The 20,516-nt window shown below is 40.4% G+C and overlaps 1 protein-coding gene across 2 annotated transcripts in view; it reads left to right on the top strand.

Annotated features, from left to right (window-relative positions):
- Positions 1-2,044: 2,044 nt before the first annotated feature.
- EIF2AK3 (eukaryotic translation initiation factor 2 alpha kinase 3) overlaps positions 2,045-20,516 on the top strand; it is a 75,542-nt gene continuing 57,070 nt past the window's right edge. Inside the window, exons 1-2 of one of the 2 annotated variants that reach the window (XM_072636898.1) lie at positions 2,045-2,569; positions 18,658-18,787. In XM_072636898.1, the coding sequence (XP_072492999.1) occupies positions 2,235-2,569; positions 18,658-18,787 (465 nt within the window). In that variant the 5' untranslated portion in view covers positions 2,045-2,234. The remainder of the gene's footprint in view (positions 2,570-18,657; positions 18,788-20,516) is intronic. The other variant, XM_072636897.1, reaches the window with a different exon arrangement.

A 20,516-nucleotide genomic window follows, 5' to 3' on the forward strand; every position in this document is an offset into this window, starting at 1 on the left:
GCTGTGTGACCTTGTCCAGTGGTTTTCAGCAGAGAAGGCATATAGTGGGGGTAACCCAGGGTTTCAGTTGGGAAAAGGATGAGCAATGATAGGACAAGGGGGAAAAGGACTAGAAGGAGACAATGGAAAGATGAAAAGATTAAGTATCATGTCAAGATTTCAAAGGGATGAGAGTCAGAGTACCATAATGAAACAGGAAAGCAGGGAAGGGTTGGGAAGCTAGGCGAAGAACAGACTTGGAGTGGAAGAACATGACAGCTGTCTTCAAGACTCCTTGGGGATATTAGATGGAGGAGGTATTAGACTCTGTGGCTTCAGAGGGCAGCTCTAGGAACGTAGAGTAGAAATGGCAAAGAGGTGAATTTAGACTTGGTCACAGCTGGCCAGAAGGGAAAAGAGCTGCCACAGAGGGATGGTGGTGGACGTCCCCACTATTGAAGAGTCTGGATGAGACCACGATTTGATATAGTAAGAGATTTTTTTGAAGTGTGGGTGGAGGGGCCATTGGGGTCTTTCCAACTCTCAAGTTATATGGTTCTTTGATTTGTCTCCTCAGAAGCAACAACAGTGAATTATTCCCATTTCTATCCCCCACAATGCTCTGCACACAGAAAGCACTTAATCAACATTTATTTAATTGAATTGGGGGAACAAGCATTTATTAAGCACCTATTATGTTCCAAGCACTGTACTAAGAACTTTACTAATATCATCTCATTTGTTCCTCACAACAGCTGGGATGTAGGTGTAGAAACAGACAGACAAGAGATTAAGTGACTTGCCCAGGGTCACACAGTGGGTGAGGACATATTTGAACTCGTCTTCCGACTTTAGACTTAAGACTCATTAAAAAGATGATTGGTGAACATCTAAAAAGGGAATGACCAAGAACCAGCATGGCTTCATCAAAGAATGGGTCATGTCAAGCTAACCTTGTGTCCTTTTCTGACAGACTTGTTAACTATACACTTTGTTGAAATTTTAGCAAATATTTTTCATTTCATTTCCATTTGCCTTACTTTCCTCAACTGAAAAATGGGAATAATAATTGCACCTCCTTCCAGGGTTATTGTGAGGATCAAATGTGATAAAAGTGCCCAGCACATAGTAGGTGCTATATAAAAGTTCTCGTGGAGAAGATGGGGAGATGTGGATTAGATGATAATGTAATTAGATGGTGGCAGAACTTGGATGTACAGAAAATGAATGAATGGCAATAATAATTTGTATTTCTATGTCACTTTAAGGGTTACAAAGCATTTTCTCTACAACCACCCTGGGAGTCAGTTATACCCATTTAACAGTCAATGGAGTAGATTCAGAGAGCTTCAGTGAATTACCCAAGGTCACACAGCCATTGTCAAAGTTGGGATCCTCCTAGGTGCTTTTCCTGTTACAAAGTCACTGGGCTGCTCAGCTTTGTGGAGATGGGCTCCTTCTTGGAGGAGTGACTATAAAGTACTTGGGATAATAGGAACTTAAGATTTTTTTAGAGCTGCTACTCCTTTAAGGTTGGCTCCGCCCCCACCTTGGACTCCGCCTTCCACTTTGCCTTTAACCTGGGAACTGCCAGGTTATGTCATGGTCACTGCCCCACCCCTTTACAGTCAAAATCAGCCACGTATGAAGTGATGCTTCCAGCCATTCAGAGGGAGAGAACCTCCGTCCCTCAGAGTGGCGTTAGTTTCAGCCAATCATCTTTCTGTATTCTTGCAAATTCCCAGCCTGAGGGGGAGGGATCATTTAGCTTCTGACCAATCCTGTGCAGACCAATTTTCGCGAGTTCTAAAGGTACCGCCAATCAAATAGGAAAAATGTGGGGAGATGAGTCTTCCATTGGTCCGTCACACCCGGAAGAGCGAAGGGCTCCGGGAGCTCCAAGTACGATTTGATTGGCAAGCTCCGTGTTGACAACCAGAGAAAGCACGCCCTCCCCCCAAGACTCTGCCCCAGGACACTGAGTGACAGCTATTCGAGCCAATAAATGGGCTCTATTCCCGGGGAGGGCCAAGATGGGCGAGGAGGCTACCCAATGAGCGGCCTCTGCGGCAGGAGGCGGCAGAGGAGGCGGGCCTTAGACGTGGCCCGGGGAACAGAGCTGACTGTCAAAGCAGTCTGGGTGTCGGCGCGGCCGCCGTGTGCTTCTGCGCCCGGCCTGGGGCTTGTCTGGAGGAGCGGGAAGAGCTTCGTTACGGCGGCGGGGTCTCCATGTCCGCGCGGGCGGGGCGCGGCTGATGGAGCGCGCGACGCGCCGGGGCCCGCTCTCTCTGGCTCTGCTGCTGCTCGGACTCGCGGCGGGGACGGCGGCCGCCCTGGGCCCCTCCGCGGTGGCCGCAGCCCCGGACCCGGAGCGCAGCGCCGAGTCCCCGGGGCCGGCGGCGGAGCAGGATGGGACAGCCTTCGGCCTCGGCGCCTCGGCCGCCCCTACTTCGGCCGCCGCCGCGGTGCCCTCGCTGGCCGCCGCCGAGGTAACGGTGGAGGACGCCGAGGCGCTTCCGGCGGCCGCGGGCGAGCAGGAGCCGCGAGAGCCCGACTTGGAGGACGAGCAGGAGCTGCGGCAAAGCAGCAGGTGCGTGGGTCCAGACCTTCTCCCTTCCCCCCTATTGTACACAAAAGGGAAACTGAGACCAAGGGGGGCCCGCTGACCTCTCAAGCAGAGATTTGAACTCAGGGCGCTGCCGTGGGGGCAAAAGCACGGGCTCCGGGCTCAGACGACCCGAGTCCAAATGCTGTCTCGGTGTGACCTTAACCTCTCCGAGCTTAGTTTTCTCCTCAACAAAACGGGCTGGACTTGAGGCCCCCGAGTTCGCTTCCATCTCTACACTAGCATCCTCTGACTCCGCTCTCTTCCTCTCTATCAAGCCCATCCCAATTTATTGCTGGGATAGAGACTTTAAGAGACCATCGAAGGGTTAAATGAGACCCAGAAAAGCCAAACGACTTGCCCAAGATCAAAGCGGTAGAGCCGAGATTTGAACCCAGGCCTTCTAGAACCAGCTGTCTTTGATTTCCCACCTTCAGATAGCAGGCGGGAACAGAAATGGTGTTGGGAATGGGAGCACTTGGAAGTTGTCACAGCTTTTTTGCTCCGGCAGCGTTGGGGGGGATGTTGTGTGATCCATCCCCACTTGGTAGAGGAGGAGATAGGCTCCGAGAGGTCCTAGGTCAGTTCAACAATTGAGCAAGCAATTTTGTATTAAGCGTCTACCACGTGCAGAGGCACTGGAAGACAGAAGGACAGAAAGGAAACAATCCCTACCTCTGCATTCTCCTGGGAAGTGCTGAGTGTGCACAGATAACACAAAGGAGAGAGTGTTAATAACTCAGGGCAGAAGAGCCCTAAAATGCTTATCTGGGAATGGGGCTTAGAGATCGTTTCATCCAATTTTCTTATTTTTATCTAGGAAGAATAGTGGGCCCCAGAGAAGGTTAGCGGATGGTCCAGTATCACACAGCTACTCCAGGGTTCTCCTGACTGCTGCTATTTCCCCTGCAGCATACATGTATAGACTTGCCTCTATCCATCCACATCTGCAAAGGCATAACAAAACATTAGAGGAAACCGATTTGGAAATACTCTTTCATTCCATACACGTGGAAACTTCCCTACAGTAGCTTGGTGGGGGACTGGCAGGTTCAGGAAAAAAAATATCAAAATTAGATTGGAGACTTGTGGGTGCTTGATGATTGCCGAGGAAACTGTACTTTTGAATAGAAGGCAGTGGGAGGAAACCCTAGGGCAATCCCCTGCCAGGACACTCTAGACACAAAGATCGGCGGTGGTCAGTTTCTTTTACTGTCGCGGTCTCCCCTCCCCCAACCCCAGGACTGCATGTGGGATTCGTCCTCGGGACTGCAGTTTGTTTGGGCTGTGGGGCTGTTGAGCGATTCACTATGCTTGCCTTTACCTCACTTTCGATTTCATAGAAGCAAAATATTTTGGAACTGAAAAGTAACTTTAGAGACCACTCTGTATTAAGGACGTGGTATCTTTCCTAGCCAAATGAAAGTCTAAGCTCTGATCAGGAAAAATGGGAAGTGGGTGAGAGAGGGGATGTTGGAGGAACAAAGCTTCCCTGGAAGTTATGGGTAGGCAGAGTTTTGGGGTGATGCCAATCTGTGCCACATGCAGTTATTTTCTTGAACACATTTAATAATCGCTTCCCATGGTGCCTACAAGACCTCAGGAACTGGAGTGAGATTGCTTCTTGGAGAGTCAGGTGGAGATAGTTGAGCATTTTCAGTCATTGTTTGAAATGCTTAGAGAAGAGAGTTTCATAGCTAGAGAAAATAGATCTCACCTTCTTTCATTCATTGTTTTCTTCTTTTCTTGGCAAAATTACCTTTTAAAAAACAACAACACTATTTAGATATCTGACCACAAAGATGCTGTTTGCTATTGCATCTGTATTGATATTTTTCAGCAGGAACTTTTTAAAAATATGCTACAAAATTTTCTTTGAATGTTGGCTGACCTCTTTTCCTCCCACCCCCCAGCTCTCCACTGTAAACTTTGTAAGGTGGTTCTGGATCGGGGATCCCTAACTGTTGTCTGAGTTGATTAGCCTCCTACTTCTTAATAATACAGAGCACTACTCTAGAGTGTTAGTCATCTTATAACCCCTCAGTATTCTGCTTTCAATTGAGTCAGTTAATTTCATCCTGAATTGCATCTGTCAGTCAGTACTTTCGATAGAAAATTGGGATGAACTCTGGACTAAGTAGATGACTAATCCTTGTTTACTAACCATAACCAGCTGTTTAAGTCAGAGAAATGAAAACAGCTTCAGTTCCTTAAATTCAAACGAAGATAATATCCTCTCTATTTCACAGAGTTGTTGTAAAGATCAAATAAATGAAAGCCTGCTCTAAATGTAACATGCCAGTGATGATTATTTCAGAGTATTTTGCAGACAACCAATCTTCCCAGCAGCCCAGTAAGAAATGCTGTCCAATTTAACAAATAAGATTGACTGGAAAAATGTTGAATGGATTAAACCAACCCTAATGCTCTAAATCAGAATCAAGACTAAGAAGAATTTAACAATGTAGTTGTTTCCAAGTTATTGCAATATCACCTTCTTTAATTGTATTAATTTTTTCAATTTTTAATGATTTATAAACAACATACATATTTATAATAAAATTTTATATAATAATATAAAATATTCCTAATACCATTAATTATTAATTTATTAATTTCTTCAATTTTATTAATATCTCAGTTCCTCTTAATTGACTTCTCTTCTTTCTAATAGTTATTTCCTTTTTATCCTACATGTGGTTTGTGTGTATTATTTATTTGTCTCCCCCATTAGATTGTGAGTTCCTCAAGGGCAAGGATTGTCTTTTGTTCTCTCTATATCCCTGGCCTGCTGTAGGTACTTAAATGCTTAGTGACTGACTGCCTCTAGTAACCCTACACTATTTTTATGCTTCTTTAGATAAACTGGATAAGAACTAAAATTGTGTAATTGTTTAATAGATTTTTACATGAAGACCAGTTTAAAGTAGACCATCGTTGGTGAAATTGTTTCCTAATACTGTACTGAAGCAAACCTCAGTATTAACTTCAGTTAGACCTTCTTGGAAAGGTATTAGCTATCATTCTTTTGCAACTCTTCCATGAATCAGATGTGTAGAAAAGGTTATTTAAAAATCAATTTCAAAAGAATTCAGTCAAAACAAATCAGAAAAAAGTACAATAAAAGCATCTTAGTTTGATGTCACTTTCTTGTTATTGTTGTAGAGAGTGCAGACAACCTTTTATTTTTGTAATACATTAAAAAAACACATCAAAACTGGAAAATGTCAGTTCCACTGTAACAGCCCATATCCTGTTTGTATCAGGGAGGAGGAGTTAAGGAAACAGACTTGAGTTAACCAAGCATTCATAACCAGTAGCTGAGGAGAAATATTTATAAACCTATAGATAAGTAAACAGGTACTAAAACTATTTTATGTATTTTCTTTTACTATTCTGAAATCATCATGATAATGACTAGTTGTTGATTGCAAACATTTTCTTTAATAAAATTTTCAATGTTTTATTTGTTTCAAAATGGTTATTACTGTACCTTAAGTTTTGGTCACAGAATTCAATTGTTTTTGAAAGTTTATTTTCTGAGATGCGCTTTTCCTCCTAAAAGACAATTTAAGAACATAGGATTTAAAGTAGGAGGGGCTTTCAACTCTTATGTCCCTCCCATTTTTTTTTTTTAGTCAATCAACAAAGCATTTTTTCCAGCACCTTTATTAAGGTGATGAGGACTTAAAGGATAAAAAAACAAGCTATGCCTGCTTCCTCAGAGTCTACCTCTTGTTGGAGGAAACAACACATACTGAAAAGCAAATAGCAAATCTGTGCAACAAAGCAGAAACGATGGGTTTCACATGGGCTTTGGTTATTTTCACTTTTTCAATTTTGACTGAAAAATCAGTCCGATTTTGAGTTTGTTGTGGCAGACTAGTCTTTTGAAGGTTTTGTTCAACTGCAAAGCTTTATGTAAAGGTGTGGAGAGGATGGGATGAAAGTGTAAGAAGCCTGTGGGTGGGAATCACTTTATGGAAAGGTTTTGTATGGAAAAAAAATCAAACTGAGCCCTGGAGAGGGAGGGGAATCTTGGTGCTGTGGTTTTTGTACAGTAGGATGTGTATGGAGCAGTAGGTCTAAAGGTGAGCATACCTGTTTAGTAATTTGCAGGACAGAATGATAATTCTTATTGACATAGAGCTTTAAGGCAGGCAAAGCCAGCCTGAGAGGGAGGGAGTTGGGGTAAGGCTTAGACTCCCCATCTATGGATGAGGAGGCTTAGGAAATGACTAGTCCCACAGTTAGCAGGGGTCAGGCAAGGAATCCAAACCCAAATATTCTGCAGAAGGAGGAACTCGAAGTTAGATGACCCTGTATTAGAACCCAGATTTCCTGACTTGTAGTCCAGTATTCAAAAGGTTAGGAGAAATTCATTGATTTCAACAACCCTCTGCTAATGTGCCCTGCGAGAAATTTAAGAGACAAGGAAGTTAGTGGTGGAGCTGAGGGCTCTTAAGTAGTTGATTACTACTTAAGTTGGTGTTTTGCATAGTGGCACCTGGAGTCTCTGCTGTGGTGTTGGGATCTTCAAGGGGAGAATAGGTCACTAAAATGTCAGGGACTGAAGGTGAGAAGTAGGAACTGGAAGATTTATTTTTCTAGGAATGAGATGGAGTTAACAATTCTGGTGGGGGGGGGGGGCCTGTGCAAATAAAACATTTGAGAGTCTCTGGGAAAGTGAGATATCAGAGTATAGAGTGGGATAAAAGGGCAAGGAGCCCACAGAAACAGGATGATCTATATAATTTTATCAAATGGCCAAAGTAGTTTTTGGCCAAAAAAACCATATGAAGATCACTGCAGTGGATTTTGTTTGTATGGCTTACTTGTGACTGACTAGAAGTTTTACAGGGAGTCTGGGCCTAGGAGTTAGGTTCTTTTTCTTGATTTGCAGTATTTTCCTGACTCAGTTTCCTCAAACTTAATGTGATTTTCCTCTCCTTTTATGAACTCACTTTTCAACTCATTCCAGTCTGCCTTCCAACTCCATCCCTTAACTCCAACTGCTCTACCTGATGTTACAACCTATGGGCTCTTAATTGCTTAATTTGATGACTTTGTTTTAGTTCTCATCCTTCTTGATCTTTCTGTGATATTTAATACCACTAACTACCCCCCCCCCCCAATTTGTATTTCTCCCTGTTTTTTTATGACACTACTCTTTCCTACTTCTCAGTCTTCGTCCATGGATGTCTCCGATTGCTTTTTCTAGGGTCCTTTTTCTACTATTTTTTTCCTACTCTTCTTGTTCTACTATTCTTCTCTTGGTGGCCTCTTCAGCTGCCAAGGGTCTAATGATCATTTCTATGTCGGTGACTCTCAGTTCTATATATCTAGCACATATATTTTCCCATAACTTTAGACCTGCCTCATCACCTGCCTATTGGACATTTCAAATTGGATGTCCTGGAGGCATCTCAGACTCAGCATGTCCAAAATGGAATTCCATCTTTCCCCCAGACACATCACTTTCCTTAATGCCACTGTTCTGTTAAGAGCACCACCATCCTGCTTGACACCCAGATTCTCACTGAGTCATCTTGTATTTGTCACTCTTCCTCAACCTCAGTATCAATATGTTGCCAATGGTCTTTTGTTCTATTTCAGATCACTTTCATCTCTCCCCTTCTTTCCATTCATAATACAACCACCCTAGGTCCAGCTCTTGATGATCCTTGCTTAGACCATTAATAGCCATTTAATTGCTCTCTCTGCTTCCATTCTCTTCTGTGGCCTCCAAACCACCCTCCACTAGCAGTCAAATAGGTATTTTAAAAGTGAGAGTATGATCATTCTCTCCCTTCCCCCCAAAAAAGTAGCTTTGGGTTCCCTGTTGTCTGGAGGATAAAATAAAATTCTCTCTCTTGAAGCCTTTCCTGGTTAGCCTCCACCTCATACTCACTGCTTTTCTTCTCGATACTAGACTGCCTGTCTCCCACTCCACACCTTGGCACAGGCTGGTCATCAGCCTGCAATTCGCTCCCCTCTTGCCTCTGTCTCCTCAACCCTAGCTCTCTTTAAGGTTAAGATCAAGTCCCATTTTTTATAAAGAGGCCTTTCTTGATCTCCCTTGAAATGACTATGCATTTACTTTGTATCTGTTTTGTATTATTTGTGTACAGTGTTGCTGCTTTGTATCTGTTTTGTATTATTTGTGTACAGTGTTGCTGCTTTGTATCTGTTTTGTATTATTTGTGTACAGTGTTGCTGCTTTGTATCTGTTTTGTATTATTTGTGTGCAGTGTTACTTTTCACTAGTAAAATGTAAGCTCCTTGGGGGCAGAGACTGTTTAGTTCTCCCTTAGTATCCCTACTGCCTTCAACATAGAAGGTGCTTAATAAATGCTTGCTGATTGGATAGTTGAATGAATGTTAATATGATATCTGAATATAGAAGTCACTCTCTCTATTAGAATACCCTGCCTTATAATCATTAGTTCTTTGAAAACACAGTGGTGGGTGAAATAGTTTTCCTCAGCCATATTGTCATAAATGGACAATTGGCCACATTAGGTTAATGCTGTGATTTTAGGGTTTGGTTTATTGTTAATGAGTTAAATGCCTATTTTTTTCTCTTATGCTGTCACTTTGTGATAGTGCAGTGCACAGTCAGAGGGGAGAATTGAAGAAATACAATTTCTGCTACTGAAACGTATTAAACTTATTACCTTTATTAAAAAGACTCAGAACTAAATTAACCAGGATCCTAGATCTGCAGCTGAAAGGGATTGTATCCTTTTTTAATCTTTTAGATATTTAAGCAAATTTATAGTTTTAACTTTGATGGTCCATGAGAATCTCATGATGTTCTAATCCTGAGGCTGAGTCACTGGAGTGGCCTGAGCTAGGTCTGGGTTAGAACAGAGCCCATCCAATCCAACGCCTTCATTTTCTGGTTGAGGATGGTGAAGTGACTTGCCTGCCCATGGACACATAGAGGGTTAACCTCAGAGATGGGACCTGGACCAGGAATTCAGGGCAAGTCTTCTTTCTGTGATCCAGTTCATATGATTCATTTTGTGTATGATTTGCTTTAAGGGCAAAAAATGAAATACCGTTGTTCTAGTAAGTATTTATTTTTCATTTAGTTTTCTTTTCAGCTTGAATGAAGCCAAACTCAAAGCCCATCAGAGGTAGAGAAGGGTAATATTTTCTCCTCATTTTAGCTGAACTTGGGGAAGCTAGGTGACCCAGTGAATAGAGTGCCAGGTCTGGAGTCAGGAAGACTCACCTTTCCAAGTCCAGATCCAGCCTCAATCACTTGCTAGCTGTGTGACCCTGGGCAAGTCACTTAACTCTGCCTCATCTGTAAAATGAGCTGGAGAAGGAAATGGCAAGTTCCTCCAGTATCTTTGCCAAGAAAAAACCCCAAATGGTCTGACAAAGAGTCAGACATGACCAAAATGACTGAACAACTTCAATCCCTCCTCAGGTGCAGACCATTCCTGAAAGATAGTAACGTACTTTTTGTATTCCTTTACTTCTGAGTCCTCACCTACTAAATAAATATTGCTCTCTAAATTATACCTCCTTTATTTGAGCAAATGCCATCACAAGACTAGCCATGCCCCAAATCAAAACAGAGCTAAAGCCAAGACTATAAGGTCAAACATCACCAGTTAAATCATATGACATTTAAAGCAACTATTAAGTTTTACTTGAAAAATGTATTAGGTCTTTAACATCTAATTCACTTCAGGAGTCAGTCAATAAATGTTTGTTAAGCACCTATTATGTGACAGGCTGATGCTAAGCAAGACAAAAGCCAGTCCCTGGAGCTTCCAATTGTCCTTTTTTGATTCAATTACAACTTAAATCAAGAGTTTTGCTGGGCAGCTAGAAGATGCAGTGGATAGAGGACTAGGCCTGGAGTCAGTTAGACATGAATTCAAATCCAGCCTGTCACCTTACTAGCAGTGTGACCCTGGGCAAATCACTTCACCCTGTTTGCCTCAGTTTCCTCATCTGTAAAATGATCTGGAGAAAGGAATGGTAAACCACTCCAGCATCTCTGCCAAGAAAATCCCAGATGGGGTCATGGAGAGTCAGACATGACTGAACAACAACACTGTCTGGGGTTTCTGCAATGGGATTGGTACCTTCAAGTGGAGAATTCTGGAAGGGAGAGTATAACAATTCCAAAACCAAAGAATTATCTGTTGTGTCACTCTAGCTTTGGCGACTTATTTTGGCAAACTCATTCAAGTAAAATTCAGTGCATTCTAGGTGAGGAAACACATTTGTAAAGGACTGGCAGGCAGAGCTGTGACAGGGATTTAAATTTATTGGGCAGCTAAGTGGTGCAGTGGGGAGAGCAGCAGGCCTGGAGTCAAGAAGACCTGAGTTCAAATTAGGCCTTACACTACTAGCTATGTGACTCAGGGCAAGTCACTTCGACTGTTTGCCTCAGTTTGCTCATCTGTAAAGTGAGGATAATAATAGCATCTAGCTCTCTGGGTTGTGAGTCCCAAATGAGGTCATAACCGTGAAGCGCTTAGTACAGGATCTGGCACGCTGCAAGGGCTGTATAGAATGTTAGCGCTGATGATGCTGGCATACCTCCCCACCATTGTTCGGGTTTTCTTAATAAGTGTCTTAAAAATAACCCTTTTGCCCACATTTTAGAAACTTCAGAATATGAAAAACTATTCATGGAAGATGTCTGATGCTTTCCATGACTTTCAGGTTATTTTGTTCACTTTCCACCTTTGGTGGATGCTTGTTCTTAACAATTTGCTATCACATTTTCCTCTTTTGTTCCTGTTGAACATGAGTATAGTTCTTTACAGGGCAGCTAGGGGGCGCAGTGGATGGATTATCGGCCCTTCGTTCAGGGGAAGCTGAGTTTAAATTCAGCCTAAAACACCTTGGCACTTATTAGCTGTGTGACCCCAGGTGAGTCACTTTAATCCTGATTGCTTTGGGCGGGGAAAATGAGTATAGTTCTTGGCAGAAAGTACCTGGGCACTTTCCTGTTTATATTATTTTCCATTTTTGTATCAATGTTTAAAGGATTCTGAATTGGGATGTTGCTTTTTGTACTTGTAACCTAGGAATTTGCAGAGAGATGATATCTGGAGCAATTTGTCCTTGACCTCCTCTCTCTCATCTTGGTTATGAATTTATCTTTTGAAAAAAAATTATTATTCCTTTAAAGTTTCTATGGAATAGTGGATATGATTTCTTTGATTTTTTTTTTTTTACTTTTATCATAAGCTATTAAAATGTGTTTCCCATAACATTGTGCTACGTAGGGCAGCCAGTTTATTTTGTTGAGTTCCGTACCAAATGCAGTGACATAAGCAGGTGAATTTGTTGTCCCTTTGGTGTGGCCCACCCCACCTCACCTCACCTTGGTTCTTTGGTGGCCCTGCTCTTTCCCCCTGTACATGCCCAAGCCATCCCTATCTCCCACATCTACTGCAGCCCTCACAGCATACTTGCCTTTGAACTCCAGGGGCAGAGTCCTATGGAATGAAAGCACGTAGCTCCTGACAGTTTTTGATGCTTGTGTTTTTGGTGCTTGCGTTTATGCTCGTCATTTCCCCACCCTCCCTTACGACAAAGAAAAAAAAAGGACTCGAACACACCCTGTGCTGAGAGGGAGGAGATAGATCTGTTTTTCACGATCTCTGGGATTTTCATGGTTTTTTCCATTTCTGAGAGGTCAGCTTACTTTAAATGATCTTTTCATTTATAATGTAGCAGTTGTGTATATTCTCTTGATTCTGTTTATTTCAGTAGCCATCAATCTGTACCTATTTCCCCATGTCACTCAATAAGCATTTATTAAGCACCTGTGGTATGCCAGGCTCTAAGCCCTGGTATACAAAGAAAGGCAGGACAACAACAATTACACCTAAAACCAGTCCTTGCTCCCAAGGAAATCACAGTCTGTTGAGGAGAGATAACATGCAAATAGAACTGTGTATAAGCAAGATAAATTGGAGGTCATCTCAGAGGGAAGGAACCAAGGAGGATTGGGAAAGACTTTTTGCAGAAGGAGGACCTTAGCTGAGATTTGAAGGAAGCTGAGGAAAAGAGGAGCTAGAGAGAGGCTGGAGGTAGTTCTGGGTGAAAATATCAGTTAATGGATGGATGAAGTGTCTTGTCCAAGAAACAGTAGGAGGGCCATTGTCACCAGACTGCCAGTGTGTGGAGTGGAATAAGGTGTAAGAACGGTGGAAAGGAGCCAGGTTGTAAAGGGCTTTGGAAACCAAACAGGATTTCATGTTTGATCCTGGAGGTAATAGGGACTAACAAGTAATCATTGTTGAATGGTAGGGTCCAGGAAGGGGAGTGACATGTTTGGACTTGCACTTTAGGAAGGTCAGTTTCCTGTTTCTCTGAATCATTTCTTACTGTGCTTGGGTAAGTCTGCCTGCTCCTTACGTGTCCTCACCAAGGATGCCCTCCATTCATGTGTAGATGATCCTCATAAAGATTTTGTATAGATAGGAAAATAGGCAGATAAGTCAGTCAGTGGTACCTGTTTTCTTGTTTATTCTTTTTAAAAATATGTCATTAAGAGCTGAGTTTTTTTCTACATCTTTGGTGCATTCCCCTAGTTTCGATACCTTGCAAAGGTCCCTCAATGCTTTCACTGGTCTTCTTTCTATTATCTTCTCCAATTCTGCTGCTTCTTCCTGAGACAGCTAAATGAATCAATAGAATGCTAGAGTTGGAGTCAGAAAGACCTGAGTTCAAATCTAGCTTGAGACACTTCTGAATTTCTGCCTCAGTTCCCCCATTTGTACTAGGGATATAATAGCAATGCATTATGAGGATCAAATGAGATAACATTTGTAAAATGTTGTGAAAACCTTAAACCACTTTGTTAACTCTGGCTATTATAATTTTCCATCCTTGTTCTCTAAATTTGGTGCTATTTCTTCTTCTTCTATAAGGACTCCAGGAGCTGTGATTTTAGGGGTAAGGTAAGATAAAGTTTGTTGTAATAGTTTTTGCAAATCTTTTCCATTTTTCTTCTATGTGGTTTTCTTTGTCTTTTCATCCTTAAATGACCTTGGGATGACTTTTCCTACTTGGCTATTTTAACAAACTTTCATTGATTGGTCTTATCTATCACTGCTTCATGAAATGATACTGCTTATAATTGTTCATCATTCTTCTTTGTAAGATTTTACAGATGGATTTATTTTCCAAACTGTTGTTATCTTTGGCAAATAAGATGAATATTTGCTAAGGTGCTTTCTGAGTTCTTATAATAATTCATTTATGTGGGCCTAACTTCTGGTTGAAATTATAGTCAGTGTCACTGTCATTTCTGTTGTCCATTTCCTCTTTTTAAACGTCAAGCTGGTTTAATTCAAGGTTAAATCTTCTTAAATACCTCATCTTTTTCTCATTTGTATTCTTTCTTGTTTGTTATAATTTAGATTTTAGCTCTGACAAATCAGTGGTCTGACTGGGTACAGAAAACTGAGTTACGGATAAGAACTTTGATTCATGTCCATAGTAAATCTTTCCCCATAGTAAATCTTTCCCCATAGTAAATCTTACCAGATGGGAAAAGATTTACTATTCCTTGTAGTGTTATTTTGGAGGCTGCTGCTGCTGTGCCCAGTTCCTAACCATCCTTTAATTTTCTATTTTTTTTTTTAGAAAGTACTTATGTTATAGAGGCCTGAGGTTTCTATATAACCTACAGGGCTTTCACTGCTTTCATTCTTTCTCCTAAATCATATTTATTTTCTTTTTATTACATTATACTCTTTGAGGGCAGTGTCTGTGTCACATGTATCCCTCTCATCTAACCTGGTTGTGGTGTTCAGGGAGGACTAGTGGAAGGGCCAAGGAGTCCTTTTCAGAGGTACTCATTCACCTTTGGTGTCCATCTGCCACCCAACTCTCACCTGTGGCTCCAAGAAGCTACAGCATGTGCAGTGACCACTCCCTGGTAAAGCCAGATAAACCAAGTTGAGGGTAATTGATAGGCCTCAAACCTTTATGTGTGTTTGGGGATGTCTACCCTAAGCATGTGAAGATGTCTCCCAGTGCAGTGGGCATATGAGAACAATTTGTTCCAACATCCAAGTAGGTTCCAAGAGCTTGGCCAAACATGGAAGACCCAAGGTCATCCACTGGGTCCCAGGCCATTGCCAGTTGTCTTGACTTTTGTCTTGCCATTGGACTTCAGTGACTCCAGAAGACAGAATGAGGCAGATGACCTTGTGGAACTCCGTGTCACTTAAATCCAGTTCATGGACAAGGCAAGACATTACCCCATGATGTCTTTGGTCTTCTTGAAAACAAAGGATGAACAGAATCTAGCATGGTACCAGTAGGTAATAGATGTTTAGTGAATGCTTGTTGAATTAAATGCATTTCCAATCTCATGTCATCAGGTATTGCCTTGCTCTTATTTGAACATTAGTTAAACTATGGAATTGAATTTTTAAACATTTTTAAAAATTTTAATGGTATTTTATTTTTTCCAATTATTATATGTAAAGACAAATTTTTAACATGTATTTTTTATAAAATTTTGAGTTCCAAATTTTCTCCCTCCCTTCCCTCTGCCCTCTTTAAGACAGTAAGCAATTGGATATAGGTTATATATGTGCAATTGTGTAAAACATTTCCATATTAGTCATTTTATGAAAGAAGAAACAGTTTGCAAAAGGATAAAACCATGAAAAAAATGAAGTGAAAATAGTATGCTTCAATCTGCATTCAGGCTCCATCAGTTCTTTTTCTAGATGTGGATAGCATTTTCCATCACGAGTCTTTTGGACATGTCTTGGATCAGCTAAGTCAATCATAGTTGATCAGCAAACAGTATTGCTGATACTGTGTACAACGTCCTCCTCATTTCACTTTGTATCAGTTTATGTAAGTCTTTCCAAGATTTTTCTGAATCTGCCTGCTCATCATTTCTTATAGCACAATAGTATTCCATTACATTCATATACCACAACTTGTTCAGTCATTCCCCTCACTTGATTGGCATCCCCTCAATTTCCAATTCTTGGAATTGAATTTTTAAAAATAAATTTTTATTTACACTTTTGTTTCTATATCATCTTCATTTCCTGATGTATTCTTCCCTTTCTTCTCCTCCCAGAGTGCTAGCTCTTGTAACAAAGAATAAAAACTGATGTGTGGATTGGTGGACTGGTCTTTCTACTACGTGTCTGAACAATAGGCATTTTTCATACCCCTTAGTTCAACTCACTCTGGCCGATGCTGCTGGCTGCCCATAACACCTGTTAGTTCCATTTGGACCTGTGATGATATTACATGTAGCTTTTTGTTATAGAATCCGTTGCTTGACCAGAGACCATGACTGAGAAGAGCTCATAAAAATACTTTTCTGTCATTAATTTCATTCACCAGTTATATTAAAAATAAGGTAATTTTGTTTAACAGACGTTGTATAAGACATTCTGCTCTGTTCAGAGACTACAAAGATGAAAAATGAAAAGCCTCTGCCTTAATGGAATTTTTAATCTACTGGGATTATTTCAAGTACCCAGAGGCCTGATGTATGGTAGAGTTAATAGGCTAAAGGAAATAATCAGACGGAGTTCCCTAGAAGAATCTAAGGAAGACACGTAAGGCATTTAGTGCTTGTGTCATTTATTGTATTTGGTAGAAGTTCACTCGCACAGGTTAAGGTTAGTGCTATCCGAGTAGCTAGTTCATGAAACTTTCCAGTAGTGTGTCTTATAGCTAATTCATCCTGGTTCTCCAGATATACCTCTCCTTAAAATGAATGAGAATTCTGAGCATCTTGTTTGGATGAAGCAGTTGACTAGTAGTGCCTATCCAAAAAAAAAATCAGGCTGGTATTTGGGTTCCAGCTGCTGGGTATTAACAAAGGCTGGGCTACTGGCCAGGGCATGTGGGGTGATGGGTCTATGTCATACTTCCTCATTTTGTTAGTGGGAAAAATTAATCTGGCAACTTTGTAGAAATAGATTATGGTTGAGAACTTAATTTCTTAGGGGTTTTAAGTGATACATGAGATGCTTTTTCTTTTCCTTTTCCAAATACAGAATTAACTTTTTAAAAACGTAATAAACACGTTGTTTTATTTTTTGCAGTTAATTAGAATTACATTCATTAGTTAGAAGTAAGAGAATACAGAGCATTTGAGAAGTAGCTCTTAATCATTTCTAAAGAGAAAGTAACACCACCAACTTTTTGAGGTTTTTCAAAAACCCTTGGAATGTGAAGCTGGCTAGATTAGGAAAAAAAAAACAAACAACTGTTAGACCAGTCAAATTTTACTCTGTGGATTTCTTCTCTTTGCTTTTCATAAGGATAAGGAAGAAAGCAGGGAATGTGGAAAGTCAAATGGGAGTGTTTCCCCAATAACTTATAAGCAGAAAGTCGAAGATTGGGTTAAATGAAAGTTATTAGTCAAAGGCTAGGATTTTTTATCATAGTGATTTTGCTTTAGGAGCCTTGTTTACTCTTTTTTACTCTACTTGAACCTATGGAAATCTTAGTTAAATTCAGTAGGGAAAGATAAAAATAGATTTCTTTAAAAAGATACCCAGTTATACCTACCCATTAATGTTTCTTTAAAAAGAGACTTAAAAATAAAATGACTTAATTGAAAACTCATGCTCTAATTTTTTATCCAGCCACACCCAGAGCAGGTGTTCAATGGAAGTTGGTAACAGAATTGCTGTTCTTGACTTGAGATATTAAACCCCAAAACTTCATTAAAACATATACCTATGCTCATAAAGAGAATTGATATGTTTATATGTGAGGGTGATAGTCTATCTTATCCCCTGTTGAAACTGGTAAACTTTTTGAGTGACAGAATCTTACCTCTTTTTCACTGTGAAAACCCTTTGAATAGTTGGAATAATGCCATAATTCCAGTAAATTCCAGTTAAGCGTTTCAGTTTGCCACATGTATTCTGCTCCAATAAGTGACCTGCTGGGAATATAATGGATATTTAATGTACTCAGTGAAATAAACTGAGTTGATGATACAAAACTTCCCTTTCGGTTAATTCAGAGGGTTAATATTGTTAGTTGAGACTAAATTGGCTTCCTGTTTCTGAAGTGGAAAAGGTCAGTTTTTAAAGTTGGAGATATGAAGATCTTTTTAAAATATCCAAATATAAATTTACTCCCTGTGTTCTTAGTACAGTGTACTGAGAATGTGGAGGGATTTTTGTTGTTGCTGTTCTCTTGGGTCCTCCTGAGTTCTATGATTTGTTTACCTATTATTGATGAAGTTAATATTTTTCAGAAATTAAATTAAAAGATGTTTTGTAGGGAAATTAATCTCTTAATTAGAAAATTAGCTTCTCACAGAAAAGGACAATTTTGAAGCTATATGTTGAATTTATTATATACTTAGATAGAAAACTGCATAATAGAGATCTGTAGTTTTACATTCCATCTTCTTTTCTGTTCTGTGTATATGGAAATGCCCACTTTATTCGGGGTTCCATTTCAAAATAAATTTTTAAAAAGAATCATAACCTATAAGATTTTTGGAAAGCATGGATTTGTAGAACTTATTAAGATTATTGTATTTTAGAAAAGGATATGAATAGAATATTTGCCAGATCATTTTTTGTATTAATGGTTGAATTTGCAATTTTTGCAACAAATGAAAAGAAGATAAGTTGTTGCAAACTAATTAGAAAAAGTGAAAGAAAAAAAAGATTTACCTCTCCTTTTCATAAATGCCTACCTTAATTCTAGGACCTAAGTCCTTATCCTAATTTTAGGCCATAGGCGCCTGCCTTGATTCTAGCCCATAAGTATCTGTCTTGATTCTAACCCATGAACATCTGTCTTGATCTGAGGCCATGAATGCCTTTCTTGATTTCTCGACCCATCTTGATCCTAGACTAGGAGTGGCTGTTCTGATCATTCGGGGCCATAGGTTCTTGTCTTAATGTTAGGCCTGCTAGAGTGACCATATCAGTGTTCTTCCCTCTTCTCCCTCCCTCCCTCTTGCCTTCTATCTCAGAATGGGCTTTCTAGAATTGAGAGTATTTTCGTTTATTCAATGTTTGCTTAGTAGTTCTTTAAATTTTGACTGGTGACTGTTTTTAAAATTATAGATCATTGGTGATTATCAGTACGTTGGATGGACGAATCGCTGCATTGGATCCTGACAATCACGGTAGAAAACAGTGGGATTTAGATGTAGGCTCTGGCTCCCTGGTGTCATCCAGCCTCAGCAAACCAGAGGTGAGACTTTTTTTTCTATTAAATTTTGATCTAGTTTTTTCTTTTTTGAGGTGTATATGCAGTTTATGAGTATTATCTCAGGGCTTCTAAGAACCACACCTATATTAGAACAACAAACTCATGAGTTTAATTGGTTGGAAATCCATGTTTTACAGCCCTATTGACAGTTCTCTATGTTTTCTCACAAACCTCTCTTTATTTTTTACAATACTGTTTCAGAAGAGCAAATTAAGATTCAGAAGTATTAAATTTTAGCCCCCTTCTTCTTGAATAAGTCTTTTAATGTCTCTGGGGCTACTTTTCTTTGCTTATATGGGTCACTCTCCTAACCCATGTTGTTGCACATACAGAAAGTCTACCCTGAAGCAGTGAGTGAAGATGAGCAAGTAGTAGCACTTATCCTTATGATTTCCCCCCCACTCCCAAAGGGAGGGCTCCTATTGATCTTCTTGTAACAATTTGTACCCCCTAAGTTAGAGCTAATTTTAGTTTTCCCATCTGTGATTTTACTCCCAAGTTTTCAAAGTTTCTTGATTGGTAAAAAATTAAAGTGTGATGATCATCTGCAAATACAAAGCTCTGTGTACTTGTAATTTGGGGGATGGGGAAGAGTGGGAGAAGAGACTTTGGCTGGACCTGTGAATATATCAGTATAGGGAACTCTTTGTGTGTGAAAATTTCTTCAGCAATCCAGCAAACCTCATCTGTAATTTATAGGTTTAGAGAGCTGCTGGAGGTGGTACCAGTTGGAGTTTGTACACAACTCTGAGTCACACAGCTAGTACATGTTTCACTCAGGACTTGAACCTTTGTCTTCTGGACACCAATCTTGGCCAAGGATTATTCCCATTCTTTGGAAAGCTATCATCCTCATACAGCCCTACAGAACAGGATATAGGACATGATTTTGCTTAGTTTTTCCAGGAAACCCAACCAGATTTTTTTTATCCCCTGGGGAGATGTTGTACAAAATCTACTCCCAAATATATTTCTTGCTTGTATATTAACATGTAGTGGTGGGTAGGAAGCCATACCAGATTTCCTGGAGACCAAGCTCATGTTGGGTATGCTTTTTCTATGTTAACTTCAAGCTGCCACGCATTTTGGTGGTAAAGTGCATTAAGATTTTCAGATGCTACATGCAAAGTAATTACAACTAAACCTGATTGTGTTTGGATTTCCTGGGATTGTGTTTGGTTTTCTTTTAAGCGAGACTTAAGAGATGATCAGCAAACATAGGACTTTGCCCCTGCTAGAAGACTGTAAGCTGCTGTCCACCTGAGGTAATGCTGTAGAGTGATGCAAAGCATGTTTGTGTTTGCAAACCAAGAATGCACTAGAAAAGGAAGCTGAGCTGTTTGTTTGCATGAACTCAAAGTGGACCCCACATGCCCCGTGTCACCAACCTACCTGTGTATGTGTCTATTGAAATAGGAGAAGCTGCATGTTCAGTGGCTCACTTCCAAATGTACCTCTATTAACTATTTTTATTACAGTGGAATTGCATCTTTCCCATCTTCCTTTGTCTCACCTTCCCTGGTTTATCTAAGCTGTTTTGGATTTACCATTCTACTCTCACGTACAGAGATTGCATAGAACTTGGGAGTTTTATGCATGTAGGAGAGGTCCCCAGATACCAGTTTATGTATCAAGAGGCCCCCTCTCTACCATGGACTAGTTCAAACTCTTGTCCAGGTGGAGAATGGCCCTGAGGTAACATTTTAGATAA

Source organism: Notamacropus eugenii, chromosome 1, assembly GCF_028372415.1.
Source record: "Notamacropus eugenii isolate mMacEug1 chromosome 1, mMacEug1.pri_v2, whole genome shotgun sequence".
Taxonomy (NCBI): domain Eukaryota; kingdom Metazoa; phylum Chordata; class Mammalia; order Diprotodontia; family Macropodidae; genus Notamacropus; species Notamacropus eugenii.